At 32.2% G+C, this 24074-nt stretch overlaps 1 protein-coding gene across 1 annotated transcript in view; it reads left to right on the top strand.

Moving 5' to 3' along the window:
• Positions 1–24074, top strand: part of LOC140434643 (uncharacterized) — a 335946-nt gene that overhangs the window by 233978 nt on the left and 77894 nt on the right. Inside the window, exon 5 of the mRNA XM_072523057.1 lies at positions 17706–17838. Coding sequence (XP_072379158.1) covers positions 17706–17838 — 133 coding nt within the window. The remainder of the gene's footprint in view (positions 1–17705; positions 17839–24074) is intronic.

Genomic DNA, 24074 nt, shown 5'->3' with positions numbered 1-24074 from the left:
CCGTCTCTTGCCGTCTGTACTACTCTATTTGTTATCATTTGGCTTATATGATCGTTCCATTCTACTCTTCTATTTCTTACCCAGTTCTTGATGTTCTCCACCTTGCATCTACGTCGTATATCTGTACTTTTAGCTCTATCCCATAGTGTCTTAAGGCGCGTTTTCACGGGTCGATCTAGGTTGAACGATTTGGATCGTTCGAGCATAATTCGATCTGTGTGGAAAGCAAAAAGGTTTACACGACAGGCGATGAATGTTAAATTAATTGTGGTACAAAATGGCGTCACGTGAAATGATTAATGTAGGTGTGCAATTAATTTGTTGTGCTATTTGGGAAGAAATCGCTAAATCAAACAAAAAGAAAAAAAACGTAACGTGGTGGACCCGACCGTGGATTGTGAGACGAAATACACATGGTGCATCACAAATCCTGCTCCAAGAAATGGTTGTGGAAGATCCAGGGGCTTATAGAAATCATTTAAGAATGGATAATGATCATTTTAGAGAACTTTTAGAAAAAATCTGCTGAGACAAGTCAAAAAACGATACAAATATGCCTGAAGCATTACCAGCAGGGCTGAAATTGCAAATAGTTCGTCGATTTCTAGCCACTGGAGACAGCTGTGTGTAAATGATTTATTAAGGACTAGTACAACAAAATGAATGTTTTTAAAAATAAAAAGCCAAATTAGAACAGGTACATATAAGTCATCAGGTCCAGAGTCACTCTTTCAATACTTTGCTCAATTCACGATTGTATGTTGTTCTAATATATTTTATTTTATTTTTCAAGTCATTTTCAGACATATTGAGTTTATTCATATGTTGTAGAATTGCTTGCAATGCCTCTCGCCTCGCTTGTAAATTGCGATAAAGCTTGGTTTGTGGATTCCATAATACATTATAGTTTTAATAAGCATCCAAAAATCTTGCCATGTCTGCATCTGATCATTTTTCAGTCATTTTTTCCGAAAATTACAGCTTTTCGTACTAAAAACAACAACTTTATATACGTTAGAAGTACTCTACTCGGCTTTCGGTACGTTGTGTTTCCGTTCGACCAGGTGTTTACACATTCGATTCCAGTCGTTCGACATCGATTCGGCGGCAATCGCCCGTCAAAAGTAGACAGTCTTTCTACTTCCGTCGAATCGACTCACTCAGCCGAACGACCAAGTCGATTTAAGGTTTACATATTCAATTTGCTTTCGATTTTATAATCGACCTAAATCGTTCAATCCAGATCGACCCGTGAAAACGCGCCTTTACCATCAATTTTTCTAAGTATTTTCATCTATGTTGTTTCTAACACCCTTTGAGAGAACTCTTGACTTCTAGAGAACTCTTGACGAAGGAATATACTGGACAAGAAATGAACGAGAAAAAAAATCGGTTGCCTGTAAAGTCGGTTTTACGGGCGAAGATTTTACGTGACAACGTCTTTTTCTCGGTAGAATATTTATTGATATGAATATTATTAAATTGCACAATAGGAACAAGGAATTGAATGAAAATAAGAATTGCATTACCGATTTATTAGGTATTTTATATATTATTTATATTTTATATATTATATTTTTATATATTATTTTATATATTATTTATTTTATATTATATTATTGATCTTATTATTTTCTACAAAATTTATTTGAAAATTTTTTCGATATATCAATTAGTTGCGGAGATATCGATCATTGAAGTTATTGTTTGCTACCAGTATTTTATATATTTATTTTTTTCAGTTATAAAAAATTACTATTTCCAATTGTGTCTACCAAGTATGGTCACATGTATTTGCCTACATATTAAATAATAATAAGTACAGATAATGTTATGTGACGTTCACTTCTGATTTTATATATTTTAATATTTTTAATTTTAAAGAATCAATTTGAAAATTAAAACACTTATTCAGATCGAAGGTTCAAATTTTTGCTAAATAAATTTGAAATTAATTAAAATTTGTAAATGTAAATGGTAAAGTTGAAAATTAAAACATTTACTAAAATTGGAATTTGAAATTCTTGCTAAACACAGTTAAATTCTAACTCCGCGCATGGTGATTGGTCGGTTTAGTTCGTTTGTTTGGTCGCCCTGTTTTGACAGGTTAGAAGTTATAATTTGTTATTTTAAATGTTTGACTAGCAATACGCGCTGTTTCTTCTCAATCGACTGAATTACGATTGATTGCAGAGTGATTTAAACTAATAATTTACTTAACACTATCAACATTTGTCAATAGTATGACATAACCTATAAACTCAGTTTCTCAACTTTTGTGTCAATCTAACAATTAATCAATCAATCATAGTTTACGATAATGAAATATTAGTGTACAATTATTTACCTTTATTGTTGTAGTTGTTGTAAATGACGAATCTAAGCACTCCACATTTTCACTACAGACACAGCTGACGATACTTTCAACGATTTTCAACTTTAGCGATTCAACGCGCCTAATTCTCTAGTGCCGCGTGCAGCGGACCGATCATGTTTGAGTGGGAGAGAGACGCAAGACATTCGCCGGTCCGGCGGGCCTCTCTCTGGTTCGGCGACTCACTGTAACAGACGTGAGCGGGCGTTACACTTTTTCTTAAATGACTCCGAGCCACAACCTAATTTAAGACGTTGTCACGTCAAAAAAAAAACAGTGGACAAATAAAAAACAGACGAAGTAAACAAAAAAAATTCAAAGGAGCCAACAATAGATGAATTAAAAAAAGTAAAACAGAGAAAAATGGAAAAGCTTCTGGTAAAGCCAAAATTAACATAGAACTTACAAAATACGGAGGATGAGAGCTGAAGAAGAAATACTAACAATATTGAAAAATATGTGGAAAGAAGAGAAGATGTCACATACGCATTTGCTATTATTATAAAGGATATAAATATAATAAAATAACTGCTAGAAGAAATTAAAGAGAAGGGGAGACAAAAGGGACTCCAAAAATATTACGATTAGGAAAAACCAATAGAAAAAACAACAAAAGGAAGTTCAGAAGTTGAAGAAGTAAAACACTTCAAATGTCTGGAAGTAACAATAAAAAAACAGGAAAAGGAATGCCAGTTATAAGAGAAAAAATACTGGCAGCGAATAAAGCGAATTTTGCAAATAAAAAATTACTTAAAAGTAAATTAGTGACTAAGAAAACTAAGATAAACAAATATAACACCATAATTAGACTAATATTATTATATGCAGCAGAAACAATACCAATAACTAAAAAGTATGAAGAAGACTAATAAAAAAAATTTTAAAAACCATAATGGGACCAATGATAACAGATCAAAATTAATACAGAAGCAGAATAAATGCAGGAAATAAGAAAGTCCTGAAATAAGATGTCATGACCAAAATAAAGCAATGTAGAACTAGATGGCTAGGTCACACCTGCCGAGCAGGAAATTAAGCAGTGATATACGCGGTAATAGAGTGAAATCCAGAAGGAAGGAAAAAAAGGGGAAGACGAAGACCAAAATGGCTTCAAAAAGTTAAAGAAGACTTGAAAAAGCAGGAATAAGAGAATGGCAGGAAAAAATGGAGAGAGATCGTTAAGAACACAGCATAAGCAGAAGGGACTGATCTTCCCAAAAAATAAGATCTAGAAATCTTTTGCGACTTATTATATATATATATATATATATATATATATATATATATATATATATATATTAAACTTAGAGCTAAGATTAATATTATTATAAAAATTAATATTAAACTCACCAGTCTTCCGGCTTGAACCGCGTCGATATCCATTTTGCCGAGCTTTCGACATCCTTTCTGATGTCTTCTTCAGGGCTTCCGAGGTCTCAATCTCCCGAGCCCCCAGACACTACTACACTCACTAGTCACTTCTAGTTCACTCACTAGTTCACTAGTGAGTGAGTTTAATATTAATTTTTATAATAATATTAATCTTAGCTCTAAGTTTAATTGTACTAACCGCGGAAATCTTTCCGAACATATATATATATATATATATATATATATATATATATATATATATATATATATATATATATATATATATATTATATGAGGCCGTTAGTTAAACAAGTTTCCAATAAGGAACCTATGACTATCGTTAAAATATTTTATAATTGCATCTTTACCATATAAAAGCAGGTACAAAGTTGCTGGTTATTTGCAAAACTCTTTCTTTGTATTCACAGTTTATGTGCAGTCTACCAATAAGCACGCTATACGTGCTATACATTAATAGGAAAGGATATAAAAAAACCCGTTATCGTAGAAACGAGTCATTACGATGACATAATAAGTAAACATGCTACAGTTAGAAAACTAGGTGTTGACTGGACCATACAAGACTGGAAAAGTGAAGCAAACAAATTCGTAAAACTGCCTGGAGCTTGGCATTTCAAATTTATCACCCGAAACGATTTATATTTCATAACAAGAAACACATGGTTTTAATTAAAGGTGAGATTATTTATTTAAATGACAAAGGAATGCCTAAAGGTGTTTGTAAAAAAATATTCGTTTTCATCCATTCAGCTAGGTGAAGTATTACTAAGCAACAAACTTACAAGCCATAAAGCTTCAATTATTAGTTTTTTGGATAAGCATTATGGTGAAGACTGGAGAAAACTACCACAACTAGACTTCTGCAACAATATCCTAAAACAAACTGCTGTAAGTACAGTAAGAAATGAAAGTGACCAAGATTTGTGCGAAAACGAAAACGACACTAAAATCATTTATTTTTTTACCTGTTCTTACTTAGAGTTTTTTGAATAAAAGATACTTCAAACTGAATTTTGGTATTTGAAAACCTTTTTTAATGTTTGTAACACGTTATTGGGTGTTTAATTAACATTCTTTTCATTAAAAAAAAAACATTAATAAATTTCAGTCATTCATTTATTTGCAAAACTTTCTTTTTGCGAAAAACAATTTTTTTTTGAACCATGAGACATTTAAATTTACAATTATCATTACTTATTATTAATGGATATATTGTATTGACTAAAAAAATCTAATGATTCGAAAATATAATTTACATGAAAGCTACAATGTACTTTGTTACTCCTGAAAAGTAAATTAAAAACCAAATAGGAAGTTTTGCAAATAACCTCATATATTATATATCTGGTGATTTTTTATATTTAGGAGTTTAATCTTTGGCGAGTTATTGTTACCAACGTATTCTGCAATTCATATAAACCTAAACTAACTTCAACCACATATTTATAGTACCTAATACATTTCAAATACATGTATTTAGATGCTGCTGTCAAATACAGGAAGTAAAGTACGCTGATGTAGCAATTTAATTTACGTTCAAACTAGTTTTCAATTTTACTTGTTTTAAACAAAGTTTAAAATCTATTCTAATACTTAATAAACGTGTCAATATTCAATTGATATTAGTCTTAAATAATACCCTTTCGTCAGTTTAAAGTTATATTTTATTTTAATTTTAATTAATTAAATACAATCCACTTCTAAATTCAAGGTTATTCTTAAAAATAAAAGTTAAAACTCCAAATTCATTAATGAGTAATATAATTTACAGAATAAATTGCAGTCAATATCAAAGTTGTTATATTGGTCAAAGTCAACAGTGGCTTAAACAACGTGTCACTCAACACAAAAGTGACTGTAACATACGAAAAAACTCTTGTGCCTTAGTGGAATACCACTTGAAGACAGGACATAACTTTGACTTTAATAATGTAAAAATATTGGAACAAGTTGATAATTATAAAAATCGGCTTTTCCTTGAAATGATACACATTAATAAAACTCCTGAATCTATCAATTATAAGACAAACACCAATCATTTAAGTAATATCTACTGCAACATACTAAACAATATATAATATGATAGATCTTAACCTTTAAAAACAAACTTAGTAATTCTCTAGTAACTGTACCTATAATTTTATTCCATTCCTAAATATCGGTATTCCAATAACTAACTACATACCATCAATTACATTTTAGCTCCTAGTAATTTTAGCTCCTACAACCTTCATTTTGAGATATTTTGCAATAAAGCTGGAATGTACCAAGAGGCGTTGTTAAATATACATACCAGTGTTTTGATTAAAATATTTCTAATATTTTTATGTTAAAATTGTTAGGTTTGACTTCTGGAACACTGAGAAATTTCTCTTCTCACAGGTGAAATTCGGTATTGTATGTTTTTTTATGATAACTCTGATACTCCGATTTTATGTTATTATCAAGGTATGAAATTTTTGTGTTCTTTTCTATTAATGGCTTAGTGATGACCGTGTAGCCTCTTGAAGCCTTTGGTTTCATTTTGATCTGATCCCAGTTTAAAAATTTAATTTCGATGACAATTTATAGTAGCTCAGTAAGCGAAAATATAGTGTTGATACCTTTGATGAATATTGGTGGTAATTTGGCAGATTTGCTTTTAACTGTTTTCTCACGTTTGTGTTTCTAGCTGGTTTCTTATATCTCTTTGTATGATTTTCTACGTTTTTCCGTTGATCATCTGAATTTAGCTGATTTTCTAAGGTTGGATATTCTTGGGATATGGGGTAATTACACTGTTTGATAGTAGGGGTAAACATTGGTTGGACCATTAATATGTATAGTTGTGGCTGCTCATTGACCATAGGCGATTACGACATAAGCCTTCTATCTCATTGTACCGCTTACCAGTGAGTTTAATACCGGGTTGTTCAGTGTTTTATGACCTTCGAAATGAACTAATAATTCTGGTGAAACATATTTTTGTATAGAATACTATCATGTGGTATCGAGTGGAAATTTTTTGTGTTGATATACAAGATTTCTTGACGCTTAAAATTATATAATGTAGCAATCTAAACTTAAAAATTCATAACACTTTTGCCGTAGATTTTATTTATTTAAGGTTTTGTTTCTTCTGCAAAAAAATCATTGTCAATCACGGTAAGCCTTTTTAGAGACCACGGTCTTCCAATTATCTTAGTTCTGAGATCAGCATCCCCATTATTATAAACATATTCCACATATATTATTTTTTACGTCATCTAACCTCCGCATCGTTTTATTCCAGCATAAGCTAATATTCTCTCTCCAGGTATCTGTTTTTTGCCAAGCTCTCCAGATTGTATCTGCATATATAGTTAATTAACTTCGACATGCCAAGAATGGTCTAAAATGGGTTTTTTATATTCCCTTCAAAAATATTAAGTATTCCTAGAAACTGGATAAGAAATATTCTATTTTTAGTCCTGAAGCTTTTGCAATCTGTAAAGCTTTGATTTATATGTACGAACTATATATTGCAATAATTCTATTGGACTCCTTATGCATTTTAAATTCCTTGGTTTTCGCTAAGTGTCCAAGTTACTCCTCCAATTATACCATATATGAAAATCCGACTCTCCTGATACTGGAGAGCCACGGTTCTTACAAGGAACTACGGGTAATTATATATGCGGGAGACCACAATGTTCATATGATAATTCTACCCCCTCACACCACCCACAAACTTCAGCCTCTTGACCAAGCAATAATGAGAACCTTTAAGACTGCGTACAATGAGGCTGGAGAAACCAATATCGCTTGCTTAAAATAACCCAAAGAGACATTGCTGGATTGGTTAAAACAGCTTTCCGAACTATTTGTAGGACGGAACTTGAAAAATTTCGGTTTGCCTGTACTGGTACTTATACGCATTGCAGACGACCATTTTTGCAGATCCAGACTATCTTGCTATAGCTGACTTTTCTTAAGACTATGAAGCCCATAGTAACATAACAACGCCTTTATATGGGCCACCATTGGCTGTAATCGACAGGTTTTATGCAACTTTATCTACCTCTTCTGAAAAACCACTAAAATCGTGTTTCACCCAGATTTTACACCCAGATATGTAAATGCGTGCAATCTTTTTTTCATTTTTATTCTTAAATCTTACTCGTTTTTTTACCATATGGCTCCCATTAGCTTATTTTTTTCTTTGCTTGGAATATTTTCTACCCATTTACATGTCTCTACCAGTATTCTTCCCATAGTCTTTTTAAGATACAAACGTATAGCAGAACATAAAAGAGCTCTCAGTAACAAAAAAACAGATTCTACGTACGCATTTTACCTTCTAGACCATAATCATTCATTTAATGAAACATTTGAAATTTTTCACATTCAAAATAAAGGTCTTAAGCTATCTTTATTAGAATCTATGGAAATTAGCAGATTTCAACAGACATAATTCTAAATGAACAACTTGAGACAATCAGTTCTGCTCTCCTCATATTATTCAGTTAAAGATTATAAAGTAAAGCCATACCAAAACACCCATACCAAAAATAGATCACTTAAGAAAGGCATTGTATAGCTGTAGTGATAAAAAAAAATTATAATAAATTTTGTGGAAGTTTTGAAAACAAAAGTTTTCAGTGTTTTATTGTTATATAATACTTATATTTATATACTTATTCGTATATTCTTGATAATTATATTCATTGATATAATAAATATGACTTTATTTTTTTTCCATTGCTTAGTCAATTCAATTTTTAACTTCCTATTCTCATTATCGGTAATTATTGTTGGTCCTGAGTAGTAGGGGCCTGATGTTGGACCTGATCTGTAGAGTATGGAGGGCGAGCTAAGTTCCACAGCACTTAGGGCACAATTGACCCATTGTGCATCCTCCCAGGGAGCTGTCGCCCTTAGCTCATTTCCATCCTGCCATTTCTAGGAAGGTGGAAAAGTCACCAGGAGACATCTCCCTTATGTAAGCAGGTGTGGGGCAGGACTCGCCGAACGCTTACTCTCGTATTAACGATAACTCCGGGCATTCACATAGGACAATGCTCTACAGTTTTGTCTTCTCGTTCATACTTCTTACTTAGAGGTGTGTCTACTAGCCCAGTGTGTGGAGGTGTTTGCTTAGTTGACAATGACCAGTTAAAAAACCAATTGTCAAGCGTAGGTTTTTCCTGGTCATTCCCAAGTACTTCTTTGATGCTGACTTTTGTTCGGTGCTATTTTCGTCCTTAGAATTTTTTTTTCCAAAATTTTAAGCCGTTTTACTTCCACTTTCGTCAGTGTCGTTCTATCTGTTACATGTGCTATGGTACTGTGATCCAAAGTTAGTCTTTTTACCTATATTTTGATCTTTTAATATCTTGTTTGGGTAAAAAAGAACCATGAAAGTGTAGGTTCATATCAAAAATAACTATCAGGACTCCAGGATTAATAACAGACTCGGTTAGAAACGCTCAACTCAAATTTTGCAAGAAAAATGACACCGAAAGTGAAAAGATTAGCAAAGATACAAAAGCTCTCATGGAAATACGACGAAACTTAAGCGAGAACGAAAAGGGAAACAAAAAAGAATATAGAAAACTAAATAAAAGAATTTCAGCGGAAATTAGAAAAAGATGTAAGAAGATATAATACTAATGTAATTACTTAAACAGTAGAAGAGAACAAAGGTTTAAAGGTAATGAAAAGAAAACTCACACAAAGTAAAAAAGAAATATACCAGCTGAGAGATAAAGACGGAAAGGCAACAACAGATAAACAAAACATTCTGAAAATAACCAGAGAGTTTTATAAAGACCTCTATACCAGCCAAAGACCACAAGACAATTTCCCGACACGAGTAACGACTCTCATAAATCAGGGATCGGAAATACTTTTACCCATTACTGTGTCAGAAATAAGAGCAGCTTTAAAGGAAATGAAGAACCATCGATCGCCTGGTGATGATGGACTCGTTATTGAGGCAATAAAAGCAGGAGGAGAAATTTTATTAAAATTAGTAAGCGAACTGTTTAATAAATGCTTACATGCGGGTACTATTCCAAAAGATTGTAACAATGCAGTGATAGTCTTTCTACACAAAAAGGCGATATTACTAAATTAGAAAGTTATAGACCCATCAGCCTCTTGACACATATGTACAAATTCTTTATAAAAATCTTAACAAAGAGATTAACACCTAAACTTGATTTCTATCAGCCCAAAGAACAGGCAGGCTTCAGGGCAGGAGAAATTCTATTAAAATTAGTAAGCGAACTGTTTAATAAATGCTTACATGCGGGTACTATTCCAAAAGATTGTAACAATGCAGTGATAGTCTTTCTACACAAAAAGGCGATATTACTAAATTAGAAAGTTATAGACCCATCAGCCTCTTGACACATATGTACAAATTCTTTATAAAAATCTTAACAAAGAGATTAACACCTAAACTTGATTTCTATCAGCCCAAAGAACAGGCAGGCTTCAGGGCAGGATATGGCACAAATGACCATTTGCATACCATAAAGATCTTAATAGAAAAGTGCATCGAGTACAACATACCACTAGTTCTTGCATTTGTCGACTACGAGAAGGCTTTTGATTCTGTAGAGTTTGAAACAGTACTGGAAGCCCTAAATCAAAGCCGAATAGATTACAGGTACACGACACCAATCAAAAATATCTACGAAAACGCTACATCAAGTATACCACTACACGAAGACACAGAAAAATTCAGCTTAGGTCGATAGTATAGTATATAGTGTCAATATTTAAGAACACTCAATGGCAAGATATGGGCATCAATATAGATGGAAAAAGATTAAATCATCTAAGGTTTGCGGCAGATGATGTTGTATTAATCGCAAATAACTGACAGGGTACAGTTTCTATGATACATTCGCTTAAAATTCTGTCTGAAAGAGCAGGATTAAAGATAAACTTTAAGAAAACTAAACTTATGACAAATCTCGTAATGAGTGGAAATATAACTATAGACAATATTACCATACAACAAACAGACACTTATAAATATCTGAGACACGAGATCAAAATAAGCAGAGACAATCAAACACATGAAATACAGAGGCGAATAGACCTGACATAGGCAGCATTTGGCAAAGTAAGCCCTATTCTAAAAAGTTCAATTCCCATGTGTCTCAAGCAAAAGGTTTATAACCAATGTATTTTAGCTGTACAAACTTATGGAGCAGAGACTTTAACACTCACGCAAAAATCTGCGAATAAACTCAAAGTTACACAATGAGCCATGGAACGTGTAATGCTGAACGTCCACTTAACAAACCAACAAATCAGGCAAAGATCAGGAGTTCAAGACATCATCGAAAGAAGCACGACGCTTAAGTGGAACTGGAAAGGGAGTTAGCCAGAACACAAGACGGACGGTGGACAAGACGTATTATGGAATAGAGGCCCAGACACTATGAAAAAAGCCGAGGACGACCACCGACTAGATGGACCGATGATATAAAACGTGTAGCGGGAAACTGGCTACAAGCGGCCCAGTGTAGAGAACTCTGGAAAGAACTGAGGGAGACCTATGTCCAGCAGTGGACGCGATTGGCTGTTTGATGATCAGGACTTTAATTTGCAAACGATATAAAATATACTAAAATATTTAGCAGAACTAACGATAGACAATAGAAAACAAAATCAATCAGTTTCAGATGCTTCAGAAAAATAAATGCTTCAAACTCTATTTTTAAGCTAATGTGATTTTACTAGGATTTGATTTAAATTTTGTATACCTATACATTTTACACAAACATCCAATAATTAAACCCTCCAGTTATATTTTAGAATAGTTTGTCTTTTTATCAGCAATATTCCTGGATTATTACGATCCTCGCAAAAACTGCCGAAACAAAGGCCCGCAGCGTATTTGTATTAACAGTTGCAAACTTTCGTATTAATTACATCCGTGTAGTATAAGCCCGGAGGAAATTTCAAATTTTGTCTTTCGGGAACGTGATGCTAATAAATAAATTCTGTTCAAACAAGTGTACAATCGTTAAACTTTAAAACAACACAGTTTAAAATACTTAAAACAGACAAGTCAGCTAAATAAATGATTTTTTATTTTAATACGCTTTGTGTAAAGTTTTTATATCAAAATATCGAAAATTGTATCTACAATATTACTAACCTTCTTATGGGTTTAGAATAAAATGATCTTTGATTTATAGAGTGTAAATTCTACTTGTTATTTTCTTGACTATTTGTTCATTTATGGAAGGTACTCTAGTAATATCATCAGCGTACTTAGCATGGGAGGAGCAAACAATTATTCGGATCACTTCTTGGAGAACAAAGATAAGAATAAAGCCACAAAGTGGACAAAGCAGAACACAAGGAGCGGGATATACAAAATCTTGAATTACATGAGAAAGAACAAGAATACCAATTGCGAATACAAAATAGGTTTCAGACGCTGAATGAAAAAATACCAAATGCAGAGCTGACATTAAACTATAAATGGCAACATATGGGAGAAGCCACAGAAACGGCAGCAACAGAATGCAAAATGATACAAGGAATGTAAACAAAGTATAAAGCTAAAAACCAACAAAAGGATGGAGCTACTAACAAGACCAACAGATGAGAATAGAGAAGTTCACCATAAAATTAGAACAGAAACGAGAAAAGTATTGAGAAGGAAGAAAAAAAATATCTAGAAAATTGGATAAAACAACTCGAGAGTAACCACAGAACCGGTCAGTCTAGTCTATTACCAGGACCAGGTAAGAACTGCTCCTAATCTATATAGTAAATTTTTGTTAGCAAAAATAAATTTAATACTATTTTGTACAATTGGTTCTGTGATAACCTTATGAAACTTATAACTTTATGTAATATCTGAAATTCATCAACAATCTTAACTCTAGTAAATGCATTTCTAAAATTTGCCTTATTTTTAATCTAAGAAATGTGTACAATATTTTTTTAAGTATCAAAATGATATTCATATTACTACAATCTAGTTTATATGACCAATAAGTAATTTAATTCTAATATAACGTAATTAATAGGATCTATTAATACCAACTTACACTCTTTAGCGTTCTTAGTTCTACTGTCTTAGTTTAGTACACCACTTTAACTTGCAACCTTAACTTTATACCGCACCTTTTCGCACTTGATTTTAACACTCACTGCCAGAAGTGGTTTTGTTCGTTTTAGTCGTCTAATTACGTTATGATTATATAAAAGGTAACGAACCTCTGGATTTACGTGCTGATAAAGCCTTTTTTCATGGATCTTAGCTTGTTTTTTTATTACCTTAGTGACGGTTTCTACATTTAAGTCTTTATGGAGGCTATCGTTACGAACATACTAGGGGGCATCGACTATGCCTCGAAGTACTTTATTTTGGAACTTTTGTATGACACTTACATTTCTTGCACTGATCATCATAATTGGATACCATAAGTCCACACCGGTTTGAGGACTTATTGATAGATCAGCAGCTTATTATATACTGATAAGGTCGAATATCGACCCAATAACTAATACATTTTTTGTATTTTAACTTATACTAAAATCACAATCAAGATGCACTGGAAATAAACAAACCAAGACACATTAAATGTTACGAAGAGCACTCTTAAATAATTATTTACAATGTATATACATTGTATAAATCCCAAATCATGATTTACAAAGTTTATACATTGTAAATCATGATTCGGGAGTGTTCCTCGTAACATTCAAGTGTCTTAGTTTGTTTATTTCTAGTGCATCTTGATTGTGATTTTAGTATAAGTTTTTCTTAATTTTTCTTAACATGTGTTTTCCATCTCAGTTTACCGTCCAGTGCAATACCTAGGTAACTTATCTGTTGATTCAATTACGTTGTCATCAACAGCCATAATAGCCGTATCATCAGCAAACGTAGCTACAATATTTTGCTCTGAAACTGGCAGGTCTTTAGCCCTGCTGTTTTAATACTGAAGTAGCTCTGTGACAAATATAAAATTAAAATCTTTGAATATTGGACAGGAAGGGCCATTTTTATCTTATGATCAAATCCTTCATGCCAGACCTTGTCAAAGGCCTGTGCTTTATCCAAAAATAATTCTGAGCAAATCTTTTTGTGTTTGGATTAGCTTGTGGAGCGGACGATATTTTCATTATGAGAAGTCTCCATTTTGAAGGTAACCACTTTCCGTCAGTTTGTATTTAGAAAATTTGGCCTTTTTTCAATTTATATGGTTTCTCGGATAATTCTGGGTTTATAGAAGCGGATGCGAGCTATGGTTCTGGAATTTTCAAAATCAATTTTGTGACCTGTATGAAGATTCTATTTTGGATTGTACGTACCGTTTGGCCTATATAGGATCAAGAGCAGTCTGTACAAGGAATTTTATAAACTCCATGTTGTTCATTGGGCACGTTGTCTTTGATTGATCGGACAAGAGATGAATGTTTTTATTGGGAGATAAATATTGTCCTCTTGATTTAAGAATTTTGTCAGTGACACCTTTGATGTAAGGAAAAAAAGCTTTTGTATAATGAGGGTGTGAATCTTTGGGTTGAGATTGAGTGAGATTGAGTGGGAGTCTACTTGCATCATCGCAAAGGCGTATTAATCTGAAGACAAAGTTATTCATGACTGAATTAATTTGTAAAGGTGGATGACGAGAGTTGACATGCAAGTAACGATTGGTATGGGCGGGTTTTTGATAAACATAGTGATGAAAATCTTGGGATTGTTTTTTCTTTATGATAACGTCGACAAACGGTAGGGATGAATCAGTTTCCACCTCCATCGTGAACTGGATACTGAGATGTATACTATTCAGATGAGTTTAAAAAGACACCAAAGCATCCCTGCCATGGGGCCAAATGACAAATGTATCGTCAACATATAGTAGCCAATATGTGGGTTTGAGCATTGATGTGAATAGTGCTCGGGTCTCGAAGTCTTTCATAAAGATATTGGCAATTACTGGAGATAGTGGGGAGCCCATTGGTAACCATTTATTTGTCTGTAGAATTGATTTAGGAAGATGAAATAAGTGTTGGACATACAATGTTTAATGAGAGATAAGTGGACTTGCTGGATACTGTATTTAGTTTTCAAAATGTTTGGAGTTTCGTTTTTACAAATGTTTGCAAAGAGTGAAACGATATCGAAACTGACTATAATATCAAACGGTGAGATAGGGTATTATTTAAGAAGTTCGTAAAATGAAAATAATTTTTAACGAAGTATGAAGCACTTTTGACGAGAGGTCCCAGATTTTTGGACAAGTACTTGGCCAATGGTTCTGTCTTGCAGTTGTATACACTGACAATGGAACGTAGAGGATAATCGGGTTTGTGAATTTTGGGTAGGCTATATATTCGAAGTGTTCTGGAAGACTTTTTACGAGGAACTAGGGATTGTTTTATGTCAACTGAAAGAGAGGTTTTATTGATAATAGCTTTTGTTGTTTTCTCCAGATAGGTTATTGGATTATTAGGAATTGGTCTATAGTCTGGAATATTAATGAGATTAGACATTTTATTAATGTAAGAAAACGTGTTTGGGATGACGGTTGCATTGCTTTTATCGGCGTGAAGAATGACTAGATTTGGATTTGACTGAAGTTCTTTCAGGACTTTTTTCTCAAATTCGCTAATGTTTATAGTAGGAAGCTATGCGTTTCTAATAACTCTAACGGTGTCTTGTCTAATTATTTTAGCTTCTTTGGAAGGTAAACTAGAGATGGCTTCTTCAGTTTGACAGATAATTGTCTCAATTGGAATGTGACTTGCGGTAACAGAGTAATTAAAACCTTTTGCTAAAGCTTGAGTGGCTGGATACTGTATTTAGTTTTCAGAATGTTTGGAGTTTCGCTTGTAGAAATGTTTGCAAAGAGTGAAACGATATCAAAACTTACTATAATGTCTGACGGTGAGATAGGGTATTATTTAAAAAGTTCGATAAAATGAAAAGAATTTTTAACGAAGTATGAAGCATTTTTGACGAGTAGTTCTAGATTTTTGGACAAGTACTTGGCCAATGGTTCTGTTTTGCAGTTGTATGCACTGATAATGGAACGCAGAGGAATATCGGTTACCAAAAAAGTTATGAATCAGTTTAGTGGGTTTTAACCATGTGGTTTTTGGAATTTGTTCCGCAATTAGATGCGCTTCTACCAAAACCAGTTTTGTGTCATTTGTCAATTTGAGCGTCTTTACGTCCTGCCCCAAATTGGATGATGTTAGGCATGCGGTTTGTTCGTCCGAAACAATTAATTGGGGAATAATTATTTAATCATGAACACTTAGAAAATAAAATTATGACTACACCAAACATAGTTCGTTAGTAAATACATTCATTCCAAACAATTAATTTGCATACCTGTACAATCTTCGCTATTGCACTGTTTTTGGCGATGTTGCTCTCTGGTGTTTCATTGATTTGTATGTTTAATTCGTCCACCTTCTAATAAAGTTGCAGATATTCCAGATGAAGTAAACACTAGGGCTACTGTGATCTGATCCTTGCCAATAACAATAAAATCAGTAATGTCTTTTCTGTCCATCCCGGAGCATCAAGGAAGTAAATTCCATCAGATCCAATGTTCACAGCCTCTATCAAAGTACCGTACGTAATCCTTTGTTATTGATTCAATTGTAGAAAATATGTACAAACTATTTCAGCAAATGCTTGTTGTTCTCTTTGTAACTGTTGTTCTCTTTCATAAAGTCACAAAGAAAATGAATCACATTTATTTACTATCAAATATTAATGGTACGTCATAAATTTTCTTTAAAAAATATATTAAGTACTACATAATAAACTATGTCTTGATAATATAATAAAATAAAAAAAAATCAATAAAAAACAGACCAAATGACAGACCAATCAATTGAATTATCATATTGCGGGTCTATTAATATTCGTCAAATTTAAGATTCGATTCTTTTTTATTTCTAAATGTTATTTTATTTTATTTTATGTTGTCAAGTCTCCCTTTAAAAAAGGTAAATTTTCAACTTTCTCGTTGATTATCGTTCAGCTCTTTGCGTTGCGTTTTCTCTCGTGAAATAAAGTTGTTTGTCCGTTTAGCAGCTAAACAACTAACTACAGTTGGTGACGTTTGTGTGTGTAAAATGAATAGATTCTAGAATTGAAGAGTTATCTAATTTGGTACAGTCGTTCTGAAGTTATGCGCTTACAAACATTTCGGCGATTCATTTTAATTAATATAGATTTTACTTCGTTTCCTCTAGATTTATTTTTTGCGTTTAGCTGTCAAAATATTAACAAAGAGTTTTCTTATGAAGTCCTCCTTAAAAAATTTCTTTTAAAGGTTGTTCTAACGATTTGTTTCCTTTTGGTTAAGTATTTGATGTTGTTTCTAATTTACAAATAAATAAGGTTTTAAGAATTTGCTATGCAATATTTTTGCCCCTATATATTTACGAATATATATACTCGTAATCTAGATTTTTTTGAACGTCACTTGTATACAGATATTAAAACGAAGAGTCTAATACACATCATGTTGGAACAATAATGGAAGTAGAACTAAGGATAAATATAGTTTATTTGTATTAAAAAGTTTCTTCATTTCTCTATAAAAACAAAAAATATCAAATATATTGTGTGCTACAATTTTATATATACAGAACTATTAGTTGGAAAGCAAGTTTTCCTTGAAAAAAACTGTCTATATTAAACGAATAATACAAACACCCCGGGGTCTGTGTACCGTAAATCTTTTGTTCAACAATAAAAAACACATGGAAGTTCTTCATCGCTTGTCTTTAATAAAGGCCGCACCCGCTGTTCATCCGCCCTCCTGCCTTTTATTATCTGTTTTAATAACAGTGAAAACTAAATATCATAACTCAAAATGCACCAGTGATTCATAAAGACGCATACATTTTATTAAAATAAAAACTTGATTTTTCGTCTGCACCACTGATTTTTATATTTTTCTCTTTTCAGGAAGGACGTAGTTAGCAAATACGAGTCCCTTTACCGTCAATGCAGACCGAGAGCTCTGGAAGCACTCAACTCGATGCCAGATTTGATGCATGCTACGCAACTCAAATCGAAAATTTTATTTTCAGTGGTTGTGGTAAGTTTTTATTTGATTTTCGGTAATGAACTCCTTCTACAGATTTCCTTAGGGAGTAGAAAAGGGAGACATGAAGTAATGGGTTTGTGTTTAATGAGATTACTTATTTCTTAATATATTTTTATGTATTTACAGGAACAAAATTGTTTACATGTACCGACCGTATCTACAGATTAAAACCATATGACAAATTTGTTAGATTTAATTTCAGTTTGCAGTTTTAATATCTGTATAAAAATTTTGGCTTAGAAAATCATTGGATATGATTTTTTTAGTCGGTTACAGTGTTTTTCTATAAAACCACCCGCGGAATAGTAAAGTGAAGCAAATGGGGTGGGAGCTCTCTCTCTATAAAGAAAGTAACTAATCTAAAATCTTAGTATTCTGGGAAAAAATTTTGTACTGATACAAAAAATAATGAATAAACCACAATAATGTATAAAATTACGTTTGCGATGTTTGGACTTCCAGCCTGGAGATCATTACATCTATTACATATACATATATTTCTGCATATCCAAAAACCAATAAACATTTTATTTGATTAATAACTCCATGGTATATTTAGTTTGTTGTAGTACTATGTAAGCTTAAAACTATTTTGTCAAGAAGAGAGCATTCAAAGATATCTCCTTTTTATGTATGGTGCATAGTATTCCAATATGTCAATCATTGGGAGGGTTTTCTGTGTCCATATTTCTTTTACAAGCTGCTGTAATGCCATTATGGTATCATGGCCACCTTCTTTATATAGTTCAGCTGGGAGATTATCTATTCAAAGTGATTTGTTTCTGGCCAGCTTTTTAACTGCTTTTTTAACTTTAAGAATCGTTGGTGGTTCCTCTTTCTTCTCGTCTGTTTCCCTTACCTCATCTCTTTCGTCTTCCAGGTTTTCTTCTTCTTACTCCATATTAAGTGCTTGGTTAAAGTATTCCACCCATCTATTCAATGCATGTTTCCTTGTTGTTAATAGGCCGCCATTCTGACTTTTGCATTGACTTGGTGGCCTTGAATTATTTTCTGTTGATGTTAACCTTCTTATATAATGCTCTGAATTCTTTCTCTCTATGGAGGTTTTCTATTTATTTAAGTCCTTTTTTTAAGTGGTTTTGTTTTTTTCTTTTAGGCATACTCTTTTCTTCCCTTCTCTTTATCTGGTAATTCTTTATAGTTGTCCTAGTTCGGTAAGCACCTTTCTATAGGCTTCATTTTTTTCTTTTGTTGCATTCTTGCATTCATCTTTAAACAAATGATTTTTCCGGGCACATAATTTCTGTTTTTATTCTGGTCCAGCAGGAATCTATATCTCTCTGACCTTCTTCATTTACATTTTGATTCCTTCGCCTGTTAGTGATGTTTTCCGAGTACCGTTCTGCAATTCTCGCATCTCTTAGCTTTTGCACATTCCATTTTTATAATAAAAGTTACTGCTTTCTAAATTAAATGGAAATAAAAAAATAAAAGATTTTTGAATCGTGTGTGAATATTCAAAATTGCACAACGTTTATTTATTTAACAGCTTTATAGAAACTGACTTCATTTGCGGCTAAATTCAAACAAATTGGGTACAATAGCTGCACTCCTCACCTTTACAACACGTTTTGATTTTTGTCGTTTGGATATACTGATCAAAAGATATCGAATTTTTACCGTCTAGTTGATACAAATTTGATTTAAAAGTTGATTTCACGCCCATAACTGGCATTAAAAATCGACGGGCGCTTCAAGTGTTGTTGCTAAGAAATCAGTTCATTCCACAGAAAAAGTGCTAATAAATATTTTTGTTCAAAATTATCTCAGTTACATTTCCTGTTTGAATTCTTTTTTTCTACGGCATTCAGATTCTTGGTAAATCTATGTATTCCCCATACAAAGGGAGTTTTAAGGGGAAGGCCGAGGGTTGATGTGGCAACTTTTTGCAACCTTTTTGAGATCCTAAAATTAACATTCTCAGCAAAATTTAGATAGTTCGTATATTTTTAGATGCTCAGTGTCATTTTCGTCTCTAACGACTGGAGTATAAGTGTGGTTTTATTTGCACTAATTATATATATATATATATATATATATATATATATATATATATATATATATATATATATATATATATGATATTGTAAATTTGAAATATGATAAAACAATTTTTAAATTAATTATGATCCAATTAGTTAGTTAAATTTTTTTTTTATTTAATGAATTTTATTACGAATATGTGAATAAATTTTATTAACGACGCCAATTTCACAATTCATATGTTTTCTTATCTCAGTGTTCCTATTTGAGTTCAAAAAATACTTTTATCTTCAATAGTGTCAAATAAGAAGAAAGAAAGAAATAAAAAAACTTAAATTTGTGTAACACAATTAAAATATAATCGTAAAATAAACCTTTAAAACTGTTTATACAACTAATGAAATCCCTTAGAAATACATGTTTCCCAAATCATATAGCTTTCACTTATAAAATTACAATAGGAAAATTACTCCAATCTATTGTCTCGTCTTAATAAATTTCTCTCTGAAGAGAGAGATTCTCTCTCGTCACTTTATAAATGTGATTTACTTTAATTAAATCTCTATTGAACAACTCCTTCCCTAGTTCTGCTTATAAAAACAGTTCTGTCGATCAAAAGAACGTACTGACTCACTTTTCTATCTCCTTTTTGGGATTGTCCCTATCTGCTTAACTACGAATCTCTCCAGGAATAATAATTTACGGGTACCTACAAATTCTGCAAACTTTTCATCCGGCAAATCAGCTTTTAAAACTTACTGACACTACTTTTTCACAAAATCTATACTTTTTTTCAACGTTTAAAAAAACACACACTTGTCGATTTGATATCTTTTGTCACTTCTCGTCCAACAGTAGATGCTCTTTTTTCGCTTCAAAAATCATTCTCGTCTCTCAATCCCTTCCCTAATTGTCTGTTGACCAATCAACATCCTCGACTCAATTCTCCAAACGCCAACACTTTCCGATTCCCATACTTGTGTACAAAAATATCAGACAAACGACTTTCTACTTTGTACTAATGCTCTTAATGACTTATTTCGTGGTAACCGAAATTAATCCTTGAAAAAATGCAGGTAGATTTGATATTTCAATATAACATTTTGTTTACTTACGCTAATTGAAAAGTCCGAAATTTACCGTAAATCTAAAATTGAAAAAGTCTCTTTTCTTCACAAAACAATATATGTAACCTTACAACACAATAAAATTAAACCGTATATCTAAATATGCTATAACTATACCATGGTTTTACAAATTGTTGTGTCTTCTTTTTCTTTATTAATTATTCTTTACATACATTTTCGGATCATATCAATATGAATTATATATATATATATATATATATATATATATATATATATATATATATATATATATATATAAATCTATATATAATATATATATATATATATATATATATATATATAAGCATACTATTTATATTATTACAATTATATTATTCTTATTCTTGTAGTTCCTTCCCCTATCGAAGGTTGGCTATCATCACAGCTATCCATACCTTATTGGCGGCTGCTCTGAAAATATCTACTGAGCCCCAACTATACCACTCTCTTAGGTTCCTTAGCCAGGAAATTCTTCATCGTCCTATGGATCTTTTACCCCTGATTTTACCTTGCATTATGGTAATTTGTCCTGTGTCCTTATTTCTCTACCTTGGTCATTGTTTTCATTTACCCAGATTCCCAGATATTTGTAATTATTCACTCTTTGTACTTGTTCCCCTCGATATTTAGTCTTTCTACTGTACGTTGCTTGACTGACTTGATTTAATCTATATACTAATCGTTGCAGTGCTTCTAGACTGTCTGCAAAAACAGCGGTGTCGTCTGCGAATCTTATGTTGTTCAAGATTTTTCCGTTTATTGATATACCCTGTTGTTCCTATGATATTGCTTCCTTAAAAATAGCTTCGCTGTTGAATAACAATGGGGACAGCACGCAACCCTGTGTAACACCTCTTTTGATTTATATAGTTTCTGTATCGACATTTTCGATTCTGATCTTTGCCTTTTAATTCTAGTACAGATTGACAATAACCCGTATATCTCTACTATCCACATGCTTTTCTATTAACAGTTTTAGAGTTTCTGATGTCTCTATCAAAAGCCTTTTGATAATCTATAAAGCAGACATAGAGATCCTGGTTCATATCTAGTCGTCTTTGCGCGAGAAAGTTAAAAGCGAACAAAGCTTCTCTCGTTCCTAGTCCTCCTCTGAATCCAAACTTGGTGTCATCTATATCTTCTATTTTTTTGTATAGTCTTCCTTGTATTATTTTGAGAAATATCTTAAGTGTGTGGCTTATTAAGGAAATTGTTTTGTACTGGGCGCATTCATAATTATATTACACTAATTATCTGTTGTCAAAATTGTCAAAATAATTGTATAAATATAGTTATACATAATAAACCCTTAAAATACACAAAATAGATTTTATATACCAATAACTATTGCCAAATCCCACAAGAATAAAGTACTGTCCGACAATTTTCAACAAATCTAAAAGATTGTACAAAAATATTCGCCTTAACCCCCATTTCCATCTGCTTTATTGCAGACGTGTTTCTTATTTTCCCCGTGCCATCGTTTGTATCATATTGTCTCAAATGCATAAAATTCCACGGGAATAAACATTGTAAAAAGAATTTGAATAACCCAATTTTGTATGAAAATCCAAAATGCCATTTCTACAATTCTCTAGCCAGCTTCCAGTACGATGTTTGGGATATGCTTTTGGGACGGCCCAGCGGTGTGGTTTGAGGTTTTTATCGTATTGGCTGGTAAACTCAATAAAAATATAGAAAATATTACCCTCAGGGTAACGATAATATACTTATCAAATTGCTGCGGGGAATCTAATAAAAAAGGGTTAAGAGCTTTTTAAGTTAATGTTTTTATATGTATTTATGTTACAAACCGTCAGAAACAGTACTAGACTTAAATATTTTACGTGTTTTTTTTTTAATGTTGTAAACGATAATACTTTCTCCCTTTTTGTAAGTATAATGGAAATTTACTATAAAAATTATGTTGCATTCGGCTGTTTTAATCTAGTACACTAGCAACATAAGCTAAACAATAGATGCTAAATTATTTTAAACAATTTATGCAAGCTTGGTTATAAAGGTATTTCTATTTGAATGGGTTTATCAGAGCACAACTTATCTAAAATAATGGTATAACTACAGTACTAACAATTAATACGCATGGAGAACCCATTAGTAATCTGGAGGTGAAACTCATCATGAAAAAAGAATAAAAAGGAATAAAAAAAGGCTTTATAATAAATTAAATACTGCAATCGGAGTTAGTAGACTTTAAACCAGTCAATGAAAGAATGTATTATTATATTGGGGATCAAATGGTCCAATTTAACTATTACTCCAGTCGTAAGAGACAAAAATGCCACTGAACCTCTAAAAATCATACAAAGAAACTGAATTTTACTAAGAATATTAATTTTAGGACTCCAAAAAGGATGCAACTAAGTTTACCACTTTTACCCCGCGGCTTTTCCCTAAAACCTCTCGCATTTGGGTCAAAAAAGGCAAAAAACTCGATTTATACAGAATCTGTACACCGTACAAAAAAATCTTTCAAATAAAAAATGTAGCTAAGATAATTCTAAACAAAAATGTTTTTATGCATTTTTTGTGTAGATTGAACCGTTCTCTTAAAAGCAACGCTTGAAGCGACGATTTTGCATGCTAGTTACGCACGAAATCAATGTTCAATAATTTGTATCAGCTCAACGGTAAAAATATCGATACCTTTTGATTTAAGTGACCTATTGACAAAAATCAAGAAGCGTTTTAAAGGTAAAAAGTTTAGGTTTTGTATGCAGTTTTTGTATTTTGCCGCAAATAAACTCCGATTTTTAACACCGATTTTATACAGGTGTTAAATAAATAAACGTCGCTTGATTTTTGCAACTTTTTATAATTCTCACGAGGTTAATACAATCTCTTCCTTTCGTTAACTGGTCACTATAAAGTTTTGATTACTAGAGCCTATTAAAAAAGCTATAGCATTAAATTTTAGTTTTGCCTTTTAACAAGAAATGTGAGGCATTTGAAATATGAATAAGAAAAGCAGAGTTTAATGTTTAACATTAAAATCGATAACTCGTTACGATAAATGCATTTAAATAGACTGTTTTGGGTTTAGATTATTGCAGTAGTTTTGTTCTTTTGAAAAAC

This window comes from Diabrotica undecimpunctata, chromosome 2, assembly GCF_040954645.1.
Source record: "Diabrotica undecimpunctata isolate CICGRU chromosome 2, icDiaUnde3, whole genome shotgun sequence".
In the NCBI taxonomy this organism is placed as follows: Eukaryota; Metazoa; Arthropoda; class Insecta; order Coleoptera; family Chrysomelidae; genus Diabrotica; species Diabrotica undecimpunctata.
The sequence above is the reverse complement of the archived record's forward strand: the minus strand, read 5'-3'. Positions and strand labels throughout refer to the sequence as shown.